The 19,909-nt window shown below is 37.9% G+C and overlaps 1 protein-coding gene across 3 annotated transcripts in view; it reads left to right on the forward strand.

Annotated features, from left to right (window-relative positions):
- The window catches only part of GRHL2 (grainyhead like transcription factor 2), a 237,252-nt gene that overhangs the window by 130,413 nt on the left and 86,930 nt on the right, over positions 1-19,909 (forward strand). For all 3 annotated transcript variants that reach the window (XM_020969479.2, XM_020969495.2, XM_020969486.2), the window contains exon 8: positions 12,173-12,267. In XM_020969479.2, coding sequence (XP_020825138.2) covers positions 12,173-12,267 — 95 coding nt within the window. The remainder of the gene's footprint in view (positions 1-12,172; positions 12,268-19,909) is intronic.

Consider the following 19,909-nt stretch of genomic DNA (forward strand, 5'->3'; position numbering starts at 1 on the left):
CTCTGAAATGTGTCCAGAGAAGGGCAACCAGTGTGTTGAGAGGACTGGGAACCTTTGCATATGAGATTTAGTTGAAGGAACTGAGATGTATAGTTATGATATGAGAAAACTTAAAGACTATGATACTTGACTTGAAGTATTTGAAGGACTGTTTCATGGACTGAGAGTACCATTATAATGTCTCATAGACCAACCAAACCTTTGTGTTCTGTCCAGTGCAAGTCTGTGAAGGTGTATTTTTGTATCTAAGTAGAAGAATGCCAATTTATAAATAGTATATGGACCATGACCAAATAGGCTTATTAATTTAGAACAATTCACACCCAAATTGAACATCAGCATGTTGTTGTTTAGTCATTTTCAGTCGTGTCTGACTCTCTGTGACCTCATTTGGGTATTCTTGGCAGAGATACTGGAGTGGTTTGCCATTTCCTTCTCCAGCTCATTTTACAGATGAGGAAACTGAGGCAAAGAGGGTTAAGTGACTTGCTCAGAATCACATACTTCTAATAGTCTGAAGTCATATTTGAGCTTAGGTCTTCATGACTCCAGGCCCTGCACTCTATCTATTGTGCCACAAAGCTGTCCAGATCGACATATTAAAAAAAAAAAAGAGCTATTAGCTATATCAGTATCAGGTTACCTTTGACAGAATTATAAGTTTCACAGATAAAATAATTAATTACAAGTTATTTGTGAGACATTTCAGACTTTGGTAACTTTGCTTTTATGACTTTAAAAAGCAGAGGAGAAAACCAAAAAAATCCACTTCTCCAAAGGTCTTTTTATTCTGTTTATCTCAAGTTAAAGCTCATCATTCTAATGATTTTGAATCACTTGGAATTGTTCAGATGAATTTAGAAAGGACTCATCTGACTCATCTGATAGAAAGGATCTATCTGACAGATCTTACCTCTTTGGGAAAGAACAGATTTCTGTATATAGGCTATAATATATAAACTCTCCCCAGTCTTGGCTAATTGGGAAGCATCTCACTGGGCTGTGGAGTATGCTCACTGAATTATTAACAGAGCCCTAAGCCACTTTAAGCATTCCAAGCACTTTGCTCCACTAGTCCAGACAGAATCCTTACCCTTCAGAAGGGAAAATAATTTTATTTTAATTATGCTCTTCTTCTTAATCTCCAACAAGATATACAAAAAAGAATTGAAAGCCAGCATTAGTTATAAATAATTTACAAAGAACATTTCATGCTACACTTAATTAGAGCACAGGAATTAACCTTTCCTTTAAGCCATTCCAGAATTGCACATCCATATGTGACTGGCTTTAAGAAAACTCAATATACAAAAAATATGAACTTAAAAACAAACTACAGAGTAATATTTTGCTTTACAAAAGGATCCTTCATTTTGTAAAAGAATTTGCTGTTGTGTTCCCCTGTGCATCTTAAATATTGTGTTAGCAAAATATAGGTTTATGCATAATTTTTCAGAGACACATCTGTCATAGAAAGGAGAGGAACACAAATATACATGGCTGGCCTTCTACCTCTCCCCCCCCCATTTAAGATTGTCATCGAAGTCTTCCAATCTCTTGTCTCTTCTAGATGAATTCCACCCTCCCACCCTTCTATCTTTTTTTCCTTTCCTGCCCCAGGGGTTCCATATTCTCATGAAATGTACTTACTGCATGGCCAGTGCTCTCCACTATAGTATCCCACCGAAAGCCTTTGCCTCCCAGCTCTATACACTATATTCCAACATTACCTCATCCACCTCCCTGCATAAAAACTCCCATTCCCTCTATACCCTTCTTCAAGTTTGCCTTTTCTGGAGAAAGCATCTGATAGAAGAAGTATTATTCTGCTGCTGCTGATCAGCAATAAATTATTGTGTTGCTTGAGGGGTATGTGTATTTTAATGTTGGAAGGTAAGGCCTTCATTCAAATATTTATCAACTAGTTGAAAAGCAGAGATAGTATGCTCATCATATTTGCTCATGATACAAAAGTAGAGGAACAGCCAATAAATGAAATAAAAGAATCAGGATTGACATAATAGACATAATTGTAAATAGATATAATATGTAATAGACAAATGTAAAATCTTGGACTTCAGTTCAAAAAATCAATTGCACAAATGTGAGAGAGACATGGTTAGTAAAACTAAAAAAGGAAAAAAGAAAGATCCAGGGGTCTGATGTACTATAAAATCAAATTTGAATCAGAATTTTGATGTGGTAGTGAAAAGAGTTGACGTGATTTTAGGTTACATGGATTTTGTATGTGTACAGAGTGAAGGAAATGACAGTCCTATAATATATCCTGGTTAGACCATATATGAACTATTATGTTAATTCCTGACTCCAATTTTTTAGCGAGTACGTTGATCAGCTGGAAGCATATCTAAATGAGGGTGACCAGGAGGTAGTAAGTTTCGCATCACTGAGTTATCCATACAGAGGCTAGAATGTGTTTTGCTTTGTTTTCATATGGGGTAGATAGTAAACATTTATTAAGTGCCTGCTATGTGCCAGGCACTATTTTAAGCATTGGGAGTACAAAAAAAAAGAGAGAGAGAGAAAGAAAAAGATTGTCCCTGCCTTCAAGGACCTTTACAATCTAACATGGGAATACAGTACACCAAAGGAAACTGAAAAGCGGATGGTAGGTGAAATTAGCTTGAAAAGTCTGAACTCTCTCTATAGGGAGTCCTTGGAAAGAGATCATTTCTCTACTCTCTAGCCCTCCAGTCAGAGGGGAGGCAACTGAGGATGCTGAGGAGATGTTGAATATCAAAGTTGAATCAGTCTCCAAGATAATATGATTTCAGATGATGAGCTTGTCCTGGGGAAAGGGTGATTTGGGGAGTCTGAACCAATCAGAGCCACTGATGAGTCTTCCAGTCTCATCCCAGCTGGAAAGCCAACAGCCCTTCACAGGCTTATCCCACTGCCAATCAGCATAGAAGCTTTGGCTTGCTTTGGTTCCGACTTGGGCTGGTTTATCTTTCCATAGGCAGCCTGGTGGCCCCTTCCTCCTGGGTGAGTGAGGTCTTCCCTATTGGTGCCAGACTTAGTGCAGACATCCAATCAACTTTGGCCCCACCACAGCTCAGAACTCCTACTCTCAAGCAATGCACTTGCCTCAGCCTTCCCAAGAACAGGGATTATGGATACTGGCCATGGCACCCAATAGAGGTTTGCTATTCAAGTACAGGTTGAATGAACAGTTGTCTCAAATTCTAAGAGGAAGGGTTTTTGGTTTTATTTTTGTTAAAGAGGAGGAGGGATTGAATAGTAGGAAGAAAGAGGGCACAAGCATGTTGGGGGTGACAAATAGGCTTCAAAAATCCCTGCATTCAACCAGATGGCCTTGCTGGACTGGGGCTTCTCTTCACTTGCCCTCCAACCCCTTGTATTACAGTTTTTTGGAACAGTACAAAGCAAGCCCAACAACCTCAATATCTACTTGAAATCCTTGAAATCAGGGACTTAGCTATTATACATCCCCACAGCCTAGTACAGTATTTGCTGAATTTGAATGTTGAATTTGCCCTAAAGATACTTATATTATTAAATTATATGAATATAAGGTTTATGGTGAGTATCTATTTTATATTTAGATCTGATATCCTTTAGTCCTAAATTATAAAAATATATAGTTGGACTAGATGTTCTCAGAGTCCCTTCCAGTTCAAGTTTTCTGATTCTTATTCCATTGCACAGAAATGGACATGGGAGTTCTTTAAGAATTTTTAAAAATTAAATTTCATGGGGCAGCTAGGTGGTACAGTAGATGCAGCTCCAGCCTTAGAATTGGGAGGACCTGAGTTCAAATCCGGCCACAGACACTTGACACTTAATAGCTATGTGACCCTGGGCAAGTCACTTAACCCTGATTGCCTCACCAAAAAAAGCAAAAAAAATTAAATTTAAATTTCATTTTTTTCAATTAGGAAAAAATCTGCCCCTCCTCAATTGACAATGACAGAAAGACAAAACCTGTTACAAATAATGTGTGTGTGTGTGTGTGTGTATAAAACCTATTCTTCTTTTGAGATCATCAAAACATAACAAAAGTATTCCTGGGCCCTCTAACTTAGACTCTCTGTGTTACCTCTGATGTTGATAGGGTTTAGAGAAGATACATGTCATCTACTTATATTAGAATATATATGTATGTGTGTATTCACACACATATATATATATAATAAATGTATCTCTATATAGTCAAGCAAAAAAAATTCCTGCATTGGGCATGTCTAAAAGAAATGTATACATATATGTCTCATTCTTCACTCTGATTCCTTTACTTCTATTAGGAGGTTGGTAGCATGTTCCATCAATAGTACTCTGGGATCGTGGTTGGTCATTATGCTGATCAGATTTCCTAAATCTTTCAAAACTGTTTCTCTTTTGTTCTCCTAGTTCTGTTCACTTCATTCTGCATAAGTTCATACCTCTCTCCCCAGGTTTCCTGAAATAATCCTCTCCACCATTTCAAAATGACATTCTATCACATTCATAGAGCATAGCTTGTTTGGCCATTCCCTATTTTCCCCTTCAGATTCCAATTCTTTTCCACCTTAAAATGAGCTATATATATTTTTGTACATTCTTAGTTAGAGTTGATTTTGCTTAGGTCTAATCCTTCTCTTAATCTACCCTACCTCTTATTCTTTCTTTCTTCTCCCATTTCCCTCCTATTTCTCTGTTGATGAACTGTACTTGATTGCGTGTTTATTTTTCCCTCCTTTGATGAGTTCAGATGAGAGTGAGGTTCAAATGTTAGCTTCTTCTCCAACTCCTTCCTCCTTATTTGTTTGTATGTACTTCTACTTATACATGCCAATTATGTGAGATAATTTTCCCTAATATTTCTTTCCCTTCCCTTCCCCCACCCACAGGGTATTCCTCTCTCCTTCCCTTTCCATTCTTTTTTTTTTAAGATCATCAAAACAAAACAAAACAAAACTATTCCTAAGCCCTATGTCTAACCTAAATTCTCTCTGTTATCCCTGGTGATGATAGGGTTCAGAGGAGACATATGCATTATCTATCCATATTAGAACATAAGCTGTTTATCCTTGTTTAGTCCTTTACATTGTTTTTATCCAGGTTTACCTTTTTATGTTTCTTTTAACTCTTGTATTGGCCCTTCAAAATTTCTATGCAGCTCTGGTCTTTTTATCAGAAATTCTTGGAAGTCTTTTATTTCATTAAAAGGTTATTCCCCCCTTGTAAGATTACACTCATTTTTGCTGGATAAGTTGTTCTTGGTTGTAAACCTGTATCCCTTGTCTTCTGGAATATTGTATTACAAGCTCTCCTTTTCTTCAAAGTTGTGGCTGCTAAATCATGGGTGTTGCTGACTGTGGCTCCTTGATACTTGAATACTTCCTTTCTGGCTGCTTACGGTATTTTTTTATTTGAACAAGAAGTCCTAGATTCTGACTATTTATGCCTGGAGGTTTTCATTTGGGGGCTTCTTTCAGGAGGTGGGTGGTAGATTCTTTCTTTGGTGGATTTCTACCTTGCCTTCTAGTCATAAGATATCTAGACATTTTTCTTTTAAGATTTCTTTGCAGTAAGATGTCTAGGCTCTTTTTTTTTGGTAGCCCAATTATTCTAAATATTTTCCCTTGGTCTGTTTTCCAGCTCAGTTTTTTTTTTTTTTGCTATGAGATAGCTTACATTTTCTTCTATATTTTCAGTATTTTGCCCTCATCTGGATATTTCTTGTTGTCCCATGGAGTTGTTAGCTTCAATTTAGTCCGTTATATTTTTCAGGGAGTTTGTTGCTTTGGCAAGGTTGTATACCCTTTGTGTCAAACTGTTAATTTTCTTTCCAATTTTTTCTTTCATGGCTCTCATCTCTTTCCCATTTTCTCCTCTAGTGCTCTCATTATGTTTATAAAAACATTTTCAATTCTTTTCTTTTAAAGCTTTTATTTCATCTCTTCCAAGAATTCTACTTAAATTTATATCTTTTTTTTTTTACTTTGGGTTTTACTTTGAGGCTTTGCTTGTAGATATTTCAGAGTCATTCTCTTCTTCTGGGTTATATCTTGAGTGTTCCTGTTACCATAAATAGCCTTTTATGGTGGAGTTCTATTTTTGTTTGTTTGCTCATTCTTCCAATATACTTCGTGACTTTGGAACTGATGTTAGTGGCAGGTTATACATATTTCTAGAGGGAGTGTCTGTACTGATCCTGCTGTTGCTTTCTTGGGATATTGAATGTTGTGTTAATCCAGGCTCTCAGAGACCATTTCAGGTTGGGGACCTATAAGCTTTTAATGCTCTTGAAGTGTTCTGATCCAGAGAAAAGTTAGATTGCTGTCCTTTGATTTGATTTCTCTGCAGATTCCTGACCTGGGTTTGGGTCAGAGAAACTTAAAAGTATAGAAACTTCTTTTAATGGAAAAGTATAAAAAATGGTTCCCTAGGGATCAACAGTAAAATTAGTTCTATTTAGTTTTTTTAATCAACTAGTCAACAAGTATTTATTAAGCACCTACTCTGTGCCTGGCAGTATGCTAGATACCAGGGGATTAAAGTGCATAAAATTTTCCAATAAAGAGATCCAAGCTAACTTTGGGGAGATCAGCTTCAGTCGAGTGGTGACATCAGATGCCAAAATGTAAAGCTTTTGGAGGAGATAGTGCCCTGTAAAATTATCACCTTTTCACATGATACAAAATTCTTCCAAATAATGAAACCTTGAACTAATAGGAATTAAGTTTCAGAAAGAATGTTTGAGCCCACATGATTAAGCAGAAATATCACAGATGAGTTTCCATTTTGGGTAACTGCAAGGTTATCGTAAGGATAAGGACCAGAGTTGTGATTTTACTGGTGATAGAATCTCCCAGTGTAAAACATCCTCTGCCAATGCAGGTTAACACCTTCTGTGCCTTTTATAGTCTTAGAGAGCTGCCAGGGCACAGAAAGGTTAAGTGACTTATACCATATCATAGAGCCAGGATGTGTCAGAGGCAGTACCTGACCCCAGGATTTCCTGGCTCTAAGGCCAGGTCTCTATTTACTATGCTACACTATCTCTCTACAAGGTCCTGATCTCAGAAACAAATAATCCACCCTATACTTAATAGATGATGGGTTCTGAGCTATTTGTCATCACCCCCCCCAAAAGACCTGGCAGTCATTTTAAATAGTTTCCCTAATGATTTGGTTCAACATTCCATGACAATCAAAACAGTTATTAAAATAATGGGCATCCTCAAAATGATTTTGGAAACAAAACCTGATGTAACCACAACTAAAACATGACTTTCAGTTGTTGAATTGTAAGAAAGCTAATGGGACTATAGAAAATTTCAGAAAAGAGGAAGGGGGGAAAAAGTGTCAAGAAAAAGAGAGGTCTTCCATATTGGAGGATACAAAAATAGCAGGACTCTTCAGTCTTGGAAGGATAAAAAGGGATGGGATTGAGGGCTATTAAACCGTGAGTGGTAGGACTACAACAAACACAGCTCTATGCATCAGACCCAGGATACTGGAGCAAAGGGCATTTGTGGAAGCTTGAGAGAGGGAAATCTGGAACAAATAGAAGAAAGTCCTATCTCACAGAATGAATAATAAATTTAGTGAACTCATTAGGCCAAGAGGAGTTTTTTTTTAAAGTTTAGATACATTTGCCGATGACCAAGCCTCACTAGATTTCCAAAGAAAAGTAGGATATTTTGGTAAATGTCTCTGACCTTTAAACTTTGAACAGATATATATCTTATGTATTTCCATAACATCCCCTGGTGCTAGATAGAAAACCACATTAGATGGACCATGGGTCTTATTTAGATACCAGGGAACTGAAGATGAGTTGATTGCAAATTTAATCAGAAAAGATGGTTGGGAGATTTTGAAATCTTGCCATCAGGTAAGAGGAAATTAATCCCTCAGTTTTTCCATTAGAGTCCATCATAATCTTAGAATTATAGACTTCAAGTAGGAAGGGTCCTTAGAAGCCATTGAATCTAACCAACACATTTTACACGAGGTAACTGAAGCACAGAGAGTTTAAGAGATTGTATCAGGATTACACAGTAAATTTCTGAGGCAGGAATTGAGCCTAAGTCTTTCTTGTCTCTGAGTCCAGTACTCAATCCACTACACCTTTTTATCTTTCTGCTATACCATCCTATCTCACAGCCAATAAATATTGAGATCTAATGTGACGTAGTGGGATGAGTGCTCAACCAGGAATTAGGAGAGCTGAGTCCAACTTGTATCTCTCATTAAGTAGTTGTTTAACCCAGGAAAGTAAGTGAAATCAGACAAGTACAGGCCATCATCACCTCTCATTTGGACTGCTGCAATAGTTTTCTAATTGCTCACCCTGCCTTGTCTCCCCCCAGTCCAGTCTATCCTCCACTTAATACCAACGTAAGAGATCAGTCCTGAAGGACTGACCATGTTATTTCCACACATGCTTCCATCACCCACTCCTGTTCAGTAAACCCCAGTAATTCTCTGTTACCTCCATGATCAAATATAAAATCCTCTGTATGGCTTTTAAAGCCCTTCATAACTTGATACCTTCTCAGATTTCTAGTCTTCTTAACCCCTTACTTTCCTCTATGTACTTTCTGATCCAGTGGTTGTATGACCGGCTGGCCTCACTACTCTTTCTTGCATAAGAAACTGTCTTTCTACTCCCTTCATTTTCATTGGCTGTCTCCCAAACCAGGAATGATTCCCCCCGCCCCCCTGCATCCTCCTGACTTCTCTGGCTTCCTGTAAGTCTCAGCTAGAATCTCACCTTTTTTTTTCAATTTTATTTTTAATTTATGAAATAAAATGAGCATTTTCATAACAATATAATAAAAAAAGATGATTGCACATGAAACAGCAAATCTACTATATACAACTTGCTATTCCTTTTAAATGTATAATAAAGTTATCATGGAAATTTCTTTTTTTTCCCTATTTTTCTTTCTCCCTCTTGTTCTTCCCCTGCCCCCTGCCCTAAAGATGGCTACCATCTTCAGCAGTAAATATTCCTTGTCTCCCTCTTCCCTCTGAGATTACCCCCAAATTACTCTGGCTCTAAGGTTACTACACAGTACTGCTTTTCTGTAAAGTAATGAATTTAGGAACAAATAATCCACCCAATACTTTATGGTTGATGGGCTCTGAGCCATCTGTTTTCACCCTAGAAAGACAGCTGCCAGTCATTTTATATAATTCTCTGAATGATTTGGCTGAATTTCCCATGGCAGCCAGAACCATCACCAAAATAATGAGCATGGGCATAGTTGTTTGCATGTTGTATCTCCCATTTGAACATGAGTTCCTTGAGGGTAAGTAATATGTTTGCCTTTCTATGTATCTCTGGGGGTTAGCCCAGTGCCTGGCACATGGTAGACACAAAGGAAATGTTGGTTGCTTTGACTTGACAAGTATTTGCTGCTGGTCATTATGGATGATGTGGAAGTATAACTACTTAATGAGATTTTGCCTCCAAAGAATTTGCAGTCTAGCCAGAGAGACAAGGATAATTGCATACAAAATGATTAGTGATTGCTACAAGATAGGATACATAATTAAATATAAAATTTCGGAGAATGGATTATACAAGTTGTACAAATTAAGAGAAAGAGGAGGTTAATTTGGGTCGGGAGAACTAAGAAAGGCTTCAAGAAGGTGATGGGATTAGGTGAACTTTGAAGATTGGCATGGGCTGGGGCAGGCTGGGAGATGTGTGTTTGGGGTAGGGGCAGGTTAGGTGATCAATGTGAACAAATACAGGAATACAGATGATCTAATTATGGGATTATAAAGCAACTTTGTTCCTGGGGAGGAGAAGCTATGTTTGGGCATGATGGGACATAACATTGGCTATATAGGGTGTTATAATATTATAGAGGGGCTTGAAAGTCAAATTTGGATTTGATAAGGTGGGCAACAAGGAACCCATGCCAATTTTTTGAGCACAGGAGTTCTATGATGGCAGTAGTGTTTAAAGGTGATTAATCTGGCAGAACTATTCAGGGTGTATTGGAAGGAGAGAGACTATAGTCAGGGAAGCCAAGTAGGAATTTGATGCAACAAATAATCCAGGTCTGAAGCAATAAGAAACTGGATGAAGGTGGTGGCAGGGGAGGAATGAAGGAAAAGGAGAGATACAAGAGATGTTTCCAAGAAAGAATCTATATAATGTGTTGCCTCAATTTCTTCATCTGTAAAATGAGATTTTAACATCTACTTTACCTATCCGAGGCTTGTTTTAAGGATCAATGAAAATAATGTATGTGAAGATTCTTTGGAAAGTATAAAGTTATAGCTGAATGCAAGGTGTTATTAAGTTGCATTTTCTTTTCCACATTAGCATCTAAATTCTAATTTCGGGGCAGCCTGTCAGGAACATGCAGAATGGGAGATCCTTGGAGTAGCTATCCTTTCTGTGATACCGTCTTTATGTTTAACTTCTCTCCTTTGTCTGTTCTAGATTTAGAGCAATAGCTATTTTCAAACCAAAAGGGTAGATCATTGGGGAGCAACTCAGAAGAAGAAAAAAAACAGCATAGGAAGCATCATGATTTCCCTCATGAGTGTTGGACTCATTCATACTGGTTTTTAATCCTCATTTAAAAATTTGCCACTTGTTTCCTTGCTTAAAATGGCCCTGGGGCACTACTTCGTATAGGGGCCTTAACAATTTTTTTTTAGTCTTTTGCTATAGTAGTATTAAAAGGTTGTAAATAAACTAAAAACAGGAATGAGTTTGATCTCTGCAAAGCCAAACAGTGCTAAGACTCAGCAACTATTTTCCTGGAATTAAGTATTGCTCTCTGGAGAACCTTAAAGTTCTAGTCCCAGGGAAAACTTGTCTGGACGCTGAGTCCAGCCACTTAAGGTCAAAATGAGCTCTGATATCAGAAGCAAAGATTTGCTTTATGATTTGATTGAGAGGTTTTTGTGTTCTAGTTCTCCATGTCATAGGACAGCAAGAGGTTGTCTTCCTTTGCTCTGTATCTCATCTAACCTTAAATATTTTCTTTCTCTACAGTTTCTAGTAATATCAATAATTATAAGAACTGCCAGCTAGATGACATTTCAGTTTACAAAAGGTTTTTTAATACATTATTTCATTTGATTTTTACAGCAGGATCAAATGGGAGAAAGACAGAAGTAGTTATTATTATCTCCATTTGACAGATGGCAGGTTTAGGAACTTGTACAGGTCACATAGCTGAGCTTCGACTTGAAACTACATCTTCCTGAACCTATATGTCATTTTCTTCTAACTTCTTGAATCCTCAAGTGTATCCCACTCAATGTTTTCATTGATTCCATGACAATGCAATGTTAGGAAAATTATGTTACAGGGGTCATAGTTCCATAGGAACCAAGTTGACGATTGCTTGAATAACATTGTAGTAGAACATAGTTACTATATATAATATAAAGATATTGTATAATATATTATTGCATATGAGTATATAATTATTTGTAACATAATGTAAAGATATTATTGCAAAATTATTTTGGTCAGGGAATCCTTATATGCCTACAATCTCATATGATACAGCCGGACTAATGGTACACATGAACACAAACTTGGGTTAGGAGAGGCAGGTTGTTGCTGGAAATAGTATTGGATTGGGAAGCAGGAGAGCAAGACTGAAGTCTTGGCTCTTCCGTTATCTGAGCTGGGTGACCTTAGACTTAAGCAAATCACTAAACCACTTGGAACCTCTGTTTTCTCATCTGTGAAAATAAAGAATTGGGATGGATGATTTCTAAGATCCCTTCTGGCTCTAAGAGTCTGTGGTTCTACAGAGCTGGTTCATCCAAGAAATCCACATGGGGCTTGCAAGACAGTGGGAGTTGCAGCATGAGTGGGTAGCTAAGGAGGGATATCCAAAGTCGAAGAAGAATAGAAAACCTTCACAGATCATAATAAAAACCTAGGGTGAAGAAGTAAAACTAATAAAAATTGGCTAAGAATATTGCTTTGCTTGCATTTATTACCCTTAATAGTGCAATGTCTTTACCATTTTTGTAGAATATTAGCAATAATGAAATATCAGCAAGAACAAAAATCCTTTTCCTGTTGCCATGGAGACAGAAGAATAGGCAAAATTTTGTTCCAGTCAGTGGATGAGTGACACAGAATTCAATGATACAAAAAGCATCTCTTCAAATTTTGTTTAATCTTTGTGTGTGTGTGTGTGTCTTACAGCTGACTACAAGGAAAGTTTTAATACAATTGGAAACATTGAAGAAATTGCGTACAATGCTGTTTCTTTCACCTGGGATGTCAACGAAGAGGCAAAAGTAAGTAAAAGTGTCAAGACTGGCAGGAATTGATTATTTCAAATTTGGCTCATTCTTTTGTAGGAATTCAAAGGCCTCATTTCTTACCGGGACAAAGTGGCTGCAGATGCTGCCATAGTAAAAGGCCAATGGGGTGAAAGGGTCTTCCAATAGAATAGGAAGCGGGTTAATTGTCACACCTTTTGGAGCACAGTACTTCCATCTCCTTCCTTATGTGGAGGATGATGAAATGGAAAAAGAGATCTGCTATACTCCACAGGAGCAGATCCACACCCCAGATTCCCAAGTCTCTAGGCTCTGTGTGGGGGGTTGACCAAGTATATTGCTAGGTATTCTTCTGGTAGCAGGACACAATCACTGACATCCCTGTGGGCATTTTTCAGAGAAATAGCTTAACCAAAACATGTGTAATGTGCCAGCTGTGGAGGAGGGATACTTTACTTGATTAAGACACAAGTCTAGTTTGAACAAAGAACCTCGGAAGGGGGAGATGGGCAGGTTTTCTTCCCTTCACAGGGTGTGGTGCCCTGCAGCCACAAGAGAACTCAGCTGATTATTTCCTCATTGCTCATTTAATACTTTTCTCTTTTTCTTGAGTGCTAGTATTTTTTCTTTGTACTCTTTCTATATGTTAAAATAATATCCTTTTTAGATTTAAAAAGTTCTGTCTTTTTATTTTTATTTACAAATATATTCCCTGTCTGTCCCTCTCCAAATAGCCATCTTTTGTAACACACACAAAAAAAGCATTTCTGCTAAACTAACCAGCATAGCTGACTCTGACAGTTTAGTTAAATCCTTCTAGGATTTAATGAAAATTGTACATTTCATCATCGTAGCTAATTATCTGTATTCCTTCTGTTCTCTCCCACCTTAATGTTCATGGTTCTGAATTCCTTACTGTTCTATGAACAGTCTCTAATTAGAACCAAAGGTGACACCATGTGCTGGGTGAAGTCTAAGCTTGATTCCTGCTACGGTCTCTATAAGAATGTTAAATGACTAGCCTTTTGTAGGGGGAATTGTCTTAAAACAAATGTGAACAGTCTAATAACTCATTCAATGGGTATTGTTTAGGAACAAGGGAGGGATGTTTGAGAGAGGAAGAACATTTGGCATTTTGAGGGCATGACATCAAAAAAACATGAATTGCAGAGCGTCTTATATTTCACTGTGTATAGAAGATGGTTTTAGGCCCATGAAAGGCAACCCCCAAAATAAGTAATGGCAACACCTGGAGAAATATGCTGAGATGTTCCAGTGACTGAATGTTCCCATTTCAGCAAACATGAGTTAGGCACCTACTTTATGCAAAGCGCACTTTGTAACACAGGTACAGAATGGATCCCAGACAAAAGGTTAGCATAGGAAAAATGTGTCTACAGTACCTTTGCTATCTATTTTACTCACCTCTTTCCATCCAGTTTCTTTTCAGTTTTTTCATAACTGAAGAGACATTAGCCTGAGCTCCCTAGCAGCAGCATACTACATTACCTTGTCTCTATATTCTGGGTTTTTCCCATGTACCTCTTCTTTGCAACCATTTTTTTCCTTTAGTAATCAAATTTACTTGTGAGGAGGCTCACTACATCAGGACCCTAATATCTGTTAGATGGTAAATTAGATAGTGAATTAATCTATGCTACTGTGGGGTAGCTAGGTGGTGCAGTGGATAGAGCACTGGACCTGGTGTCAGGAAGATCCCTGTTCAAATCCAGACTCAGATACTTACATGCTGTGTGACCCTGGGCAAGTCACTTAACTTTATTTGCCTCAATTCCTCTTCTGTAAAATGGGACACACTGGAGAAGGAAATGGCAAACCACTCCAGTATCTTTGCTAAGAAAATTCCATGAACAAAGTCTGTGGGCTCACATAGAGTCAGACATGACTGAACAACTGTGCAAACAACAAATTGTGGTAATAGATTGGCTGTTGTTCTTAGAGCAGTAACTAGAAATGTATGCCCTTGAAGAGAAGGGGCAGAAGGATTGGTGTTAAAGGGTATGGGGCAACGCTCATCTAGGGGAGGCCTCAGGAGGAAGAAGCACTTCCTGGACCATTATGAGGTTTCTACTTTGTTGAAAGACTTGGGGCTGTAGGGAAAAAGCAGGTAGGATGGTTAGGAGCTGGGAGTATAAATGCTGGAGAGAGTCAGCATGTCGTGGGACAGTGTTTTAGCTCCTTCTAAAATTTGACGTTCTATTATGACACCTTAATTCGGCCATGGCCCTAATTATATTACTTTCCTTTATCATTTAATATGGAATTTCTAAAGGTAATTACTTAACCCAAAAGAATGACTAATTTTTAATGAGAGAAATTTTGGAAAACACGATAGATAAGAGAGGAAGATTATTTTGAAGCAAGTGGGTCTTTCGATTCTATTCAAATAATATCTGTCCACACATGAAAGAACATGTCAAAGCATAAGTAAATCTAATTTCAGGTAAGTCCCATGTGTAAAAATCTAAAATTATAAAAAATAAATCATAGAGTCAGTCAACAAGTATTTACTGATAATTTTTACCCCCAAGGAGACTAATTCTAATACGGAAAGGCAAAACATAAAAAAGGGAGCTGGAAAGTGGGAGGAAGGTGGGGTAGGGACATGGCAGCAAAGCCCGGAGAATCGGATAACACTGTCTGGTCCCTTCTCCAAAATGGAGATTACAGGAAAAACTCACCGGTGGGAGAAGGGGGCTACTGAGGAAGAGGGAGACTGTAGCTTATGCGTGGTGGCAAAGGCCAGAGAACAGATAGATCATAGAGAATGGATAGATCAAAATAGAAAGGGCCATTAAAGACATATACCTAGTCCATCCCTTCATTTTACAAATAAGAAAACTAAGGTCCAGAAGGATTAAATGTCTTGCAGTTAGGTGGCACAGTGGATAGAGTACCAAGCCTGGAGTCAAGAAGACCAGAGTTCAAATCTGGCCTCAGACACTTATTAGCTGTGTGACCCTGGACAAGTCACTTAATCTCTGTTTGCCTCAGTTTCTTCATCTGTGAGATGGGGATAATCATAGCACCCACCTCTCAGGATTGTTGTGAGGATCAAATGAGATAATAACAATTATTAGCTTAGCACAGTGCCTGGAACATAGTAAGTGCTATATAAATGTTTGCCATTACTTACCCAAATTCACAGAATCAGTAAATGCCAGAGCTAGGATTTGAATTGAAGTCCCATGACTACAAGTTGCTACCCTTTCCACTCTACCATACTGTCTCCGTGGGTAAATGTTTACTTTACAACAGGTTTTTCTGTTTCGCAGAAGTCTTAGCCAAGGATCCACTCAAATAATTAGCTTCTCCTGTGCATTAAAAAAAAAACCACATCTGATTTATATAATTTTTTTCTCCTTGAGATCATGCCCATTCTGCAAAGTCAGGTACACCTGTAATATCAATAGGCAGAATTGGCAAGATGCTCTGCCTTTAAAAAAAAATGTGTGGTGTTATAAATACTTCAAGGATTTCCCATTCAATTTCGCTCATGAAATTTGAAAACTGTAATAGAATTTGACTAATCTTTGGATGAAGGGTCACTTTATACCAAGTTTAATATTATTTAAGGGAAATAGTAGGACGTAGCTTTTCTTTTTAAAACTGAACTGAAAGTATTAGAAGACATCCATTTTTTTTATTGTTTTCTTCTCATCAAATTGAATTTAAAAAGTGGGGGAGGGGAAATTTGCATGGGACAAATGGTTGGAAAGTAATTAGGGACCCTGCATTTTAGTTAGTTCTGACTTATTCCTCTCGTAGTTGGGGGAGGGGTGGGGCACTGCATTTGGAAGCCTTCAGAAAATTATGTAAGATGATTTACTTGGCTCATTTTTCTTGTTTCAGTATTGTGCAATTTATTTTTCACAGCAAACAAGTTTATGTGCGCATATGCTTTGGTATATGGCAGTGGAGGAAGGTTTGTGTTGTTTATTTCTCTTTCTTTGCTTATCCTGGCTCAGACCAGTGTGTGTGTGTGTGTGTGTGTGTGTGTGTGTGATACATTCATAGTGACTAATACTTGGTTCTTGTGGTTGCAAATAATCCTTGAATCAATACATAATAAAAGGCTACAAGAAACTTTTCTCCAAATTCCTATAAGGCACTAAAAAAATTAAATCTGTTTCATTAAAGAGACCGAGAAGAGTATTTTTCATTAGCAGAGCAGAAGGCTTTTCCTTAAAATGTTATTGACTTCATAGCATGTATTCTATAAAAATACAATCAGGAAGTAGAAAGAAAATAGATTTCTACTAAAGCAGGAAGCAGATGGGAAATCTCCCTCCCTTATATTAGGATTGGGTATGATTTTCATATTGCAGAACTTTCCCCCAAAGCCATTTGCTTGCTTTTCTAATTCCATTGCTAACATCTGAATACAAGTGCCTTGAGTTCCTCTGGGAAGAAGCAGAAACTTCTTAAAATGTCACTTACTTTAGTTTTATTCGGTGTTTACAGTGGAATATGTCCACTAGGTCCTCTCTCCACAATAAGAGGAAAAGTGATGGTTAAGATAATGGGGACTGAGTTAGTAAGAAAACTGTTGGTTCAGACTACCTTTTGATAGTTATCATATATATATATATTCATTATTTCTGATATAGATGGCATCCATTCTAAGCCTGCTCACCCATATGAATCTTGTCCATGTTTTCTCATAATGCCCCCCCCAAGATCTACCTAAGACTTTTCTCTCATTCTTTTACTATCTCAGGGATACCAGTATCAGATTGCTTATATATTGCAGGCCATTCTCACTCCATGATTAGCTCATCTCCATTTTTTAAAAATCATATGTGTGCTCAGTAAAGTCTTTTAGACTTTTTTCATGTGCAAATTTAATTGCTGATAGTGTATTGTGGCTTATTTATGTTCATCATGTGTTTTTCCATTGCCCTTGGATATCCTGAGATCATAGTTTTCCATGATTTGAAGTCATATGATCATTTCCTTTATTTCCCAGTGATTCTGAACCTCTATAGATCATTATCCAAACCCCATTGCCCATTTCCCACTACCTAGTTCCTTATTCCCATCTCCCTCCACCTTCCTACCCCAAAGTCTTGACCAAACACTGCCTTCCCCTTTCACTGTGCACTCTGGAGTGCATATTCCATAGGCAGTAAATTTCTCCTTTCACTAAATCTTTTCCTCTCACATTACTTGTCTAGCTAATTACAGAAATCTGACACTCCCCAATGACATAGTGTCCCTGGCCACTCATCCCAGCACTGCCCGCACCTTCACTCATTCTCCTCAGCTCACTGGTTCAGTTGGAATACTTCTTGCACTGGACTTAGAGTCAGGAAAACATGACTAACACTTACTAGATATGTAACCCTGGAGGTTGACCTCTATTTTCCTCAGTTTCCTCATCTATAAAATGGGGATAGTAATAGCATATACCTCTCAGAGTTGTTGTGTGGGTCAAAAGAGATTATGTTTTTAAAGTATTTTGCAAACCTGAATGTGCTATATAAATGCTAGCTATTTGAATAACGAGGAGGAGGATCAAGCTGCAAAAGAGAATTTTTGCTTAAAATCTAGGTGTGGGCAGAGGGTGGGAAATGACAGTGTTGAAGACAAAAGCACCAATAAAACAGATTTCTAAAAAAATTAAATAAATAACTTTAAATATTTGAAGTCAAGCTTCTTTCTTCCCTTATCCTCCAGATTAGGTGTGACTAAAAGGCAATGAGACTGTTATTGTTGCATGCTTCTGAAGATAGTTCCCATATAAGAATTTCAGAAATGCTGTGAGTAATGAAAATAATGTTCACATGAGTGATTAGTCTCCCAAAGTATCTATTTTGAGGACAACACTCATTTGAATATGAGACAACACGTTATAATGAAAGGAATAATGAACTTAAAGTAAAGAAGACTTGGATTCTACATTTAGCCTCTGACATTTCATTCGGTTCTTTCAAAAAAGAATTTATTAGGTGCCTAGTATGTGCTAGAGGGCAGCTAGGCGGTGCCATGGACAGAGAGCCAGATCTGAAGTCAGGAAGACTCATATTCCTGAGTTCAAATCTGGCCTCAGATACTTACTAGCTGTGTGACTCTGAGCAAGTCGTTTAACTCTGTTTGCCTCCATTTCCTCATCTGTAAAATGATTTGGAGAAGGAAATGGCAAACCACTCCAGTATCTCTGCCAACAAAACCCCAAATGGAGACACAGAGAGTCAGACATGACTGGAGATGACTGAACAAAAACAACAAATATGCCAGACATTGCACTAGACACTGTGCGATCAAGTCATTTGACCTCTCTGAGTCTCAGTTTCCTCTTCTATAAAATGGGGATGATAACACTTCCATTTTCTTCTTCAAAGCATTATTTTGAGAAAGGTATATTGAAAATCATCAAGTTTTATATATCTGTGAGTTATTGTTATTAGTTCTAGCTAAGTGACCTTAGACAAAATATGGAGCCTCTCTGGACCTCTGTTTCCTCATCTGTAAAGTGAGGAGCTGGAGCAAGATTGTTTATTGAAGTCATAAAGCATGGAACTGTGGAATTGGAAGGAACATGGAACTCTAGAGCTTTACAGTTGAACCTCAGAGACCACAAACATTTATTGAATGAGTTCCCTGTGCAAGGTGTCCACAGGATAGTAAGAAGAAGACATGGTCCACACCTTGGAATAATTTCAGTTCTACAATTCTGCAATTCCAGTGGAAGCTTTCATCTGTAACATGGCTCCTTAAGACTTTAATTTAAAAGACTTTTTTTTGACCCCCTTAAACTCACATAAAAAAAAAAGTTGTTGACTGCTCATTAATACCAAAGGCAGGGAATTCTTCACACAAGACCCTATTGAGCTATTAAAGACTGCCAGGCTCAGATTCCTCTCACTGAAGGCTCCCTTTTCACTTGGAAATGACATCATTTTGGAGAGCAGGAGAGCTTCAAACCCTAATTACAGACTCTCCTTTCTTCCGGATTTCTAAGGATATTCTTAAAACTGGACCCATTGTTTCTATCCCATGTCATTTATTCCCTTCACAACAATTTCAAGATTAAACTAACCTCAGTGCTACAAAGACCTCTCTTATATGACCCAGACAGAATGCCCAAAGAGGAGACATTACCCGGGCAGTAAGATGCTACTTAGAGCTTTTTCTGCAAAATCCAAGAAACAAGCACCTTCTTTGTGTCCTTTCATAGTAATTCCATATCAGTTTTTTCCCCCCAATTTGGTCCTATGCCCCACCCTTCTCACGATTGATAAGGTGCCTCGGATTGAAAAAGCCATCTTTCCAGGAATGCCTTTTTATTTCCTCTCCATCTTGGTCCTCCAGGGTTGCCTCTAGCCAATGAAAATGTACTAAAACCCCACTACTATATTCCTGCATCACTGATATTTTTCAAGTATCAAGATAGAATTTTACCCTGTGTTTTCTTTCTTCCACTCTCAGGTTTATAGTTGCATTGTCTCATAGAACTGGAAGGGATGTTAGAGATTATCCTCCTTCTTTGGTAGATGGGGAAACTGAGGTCCAGAGAGGAAGAGTAACTTGCCTGAAGTCAGATAGGCAGTAAGCAGCAAAACTGGAATGTTTCTCTGCCATGTTCCAGGCTGACATAAAATTATAGAAGCTTAGAGTTAAAAGGTACTCCCAG

This window comes from Phascolarctos cinereus, unplaced genomic scaffold (genome assembly GCF_003287225.1).
Source record: "Phascolarctos cinereus isolate Bilbo 61053 unplaced genomic scaffold, phaCin_HiC Scaffold_4;HRSCAF=312, whole genome shotgun sequence".
NCBI lineage: Eukaryota > Metazoa > Chordata > Mammalia > Diprotodontia > Phascolarctidae > Phascolarctos > Phascolarctos cinereus.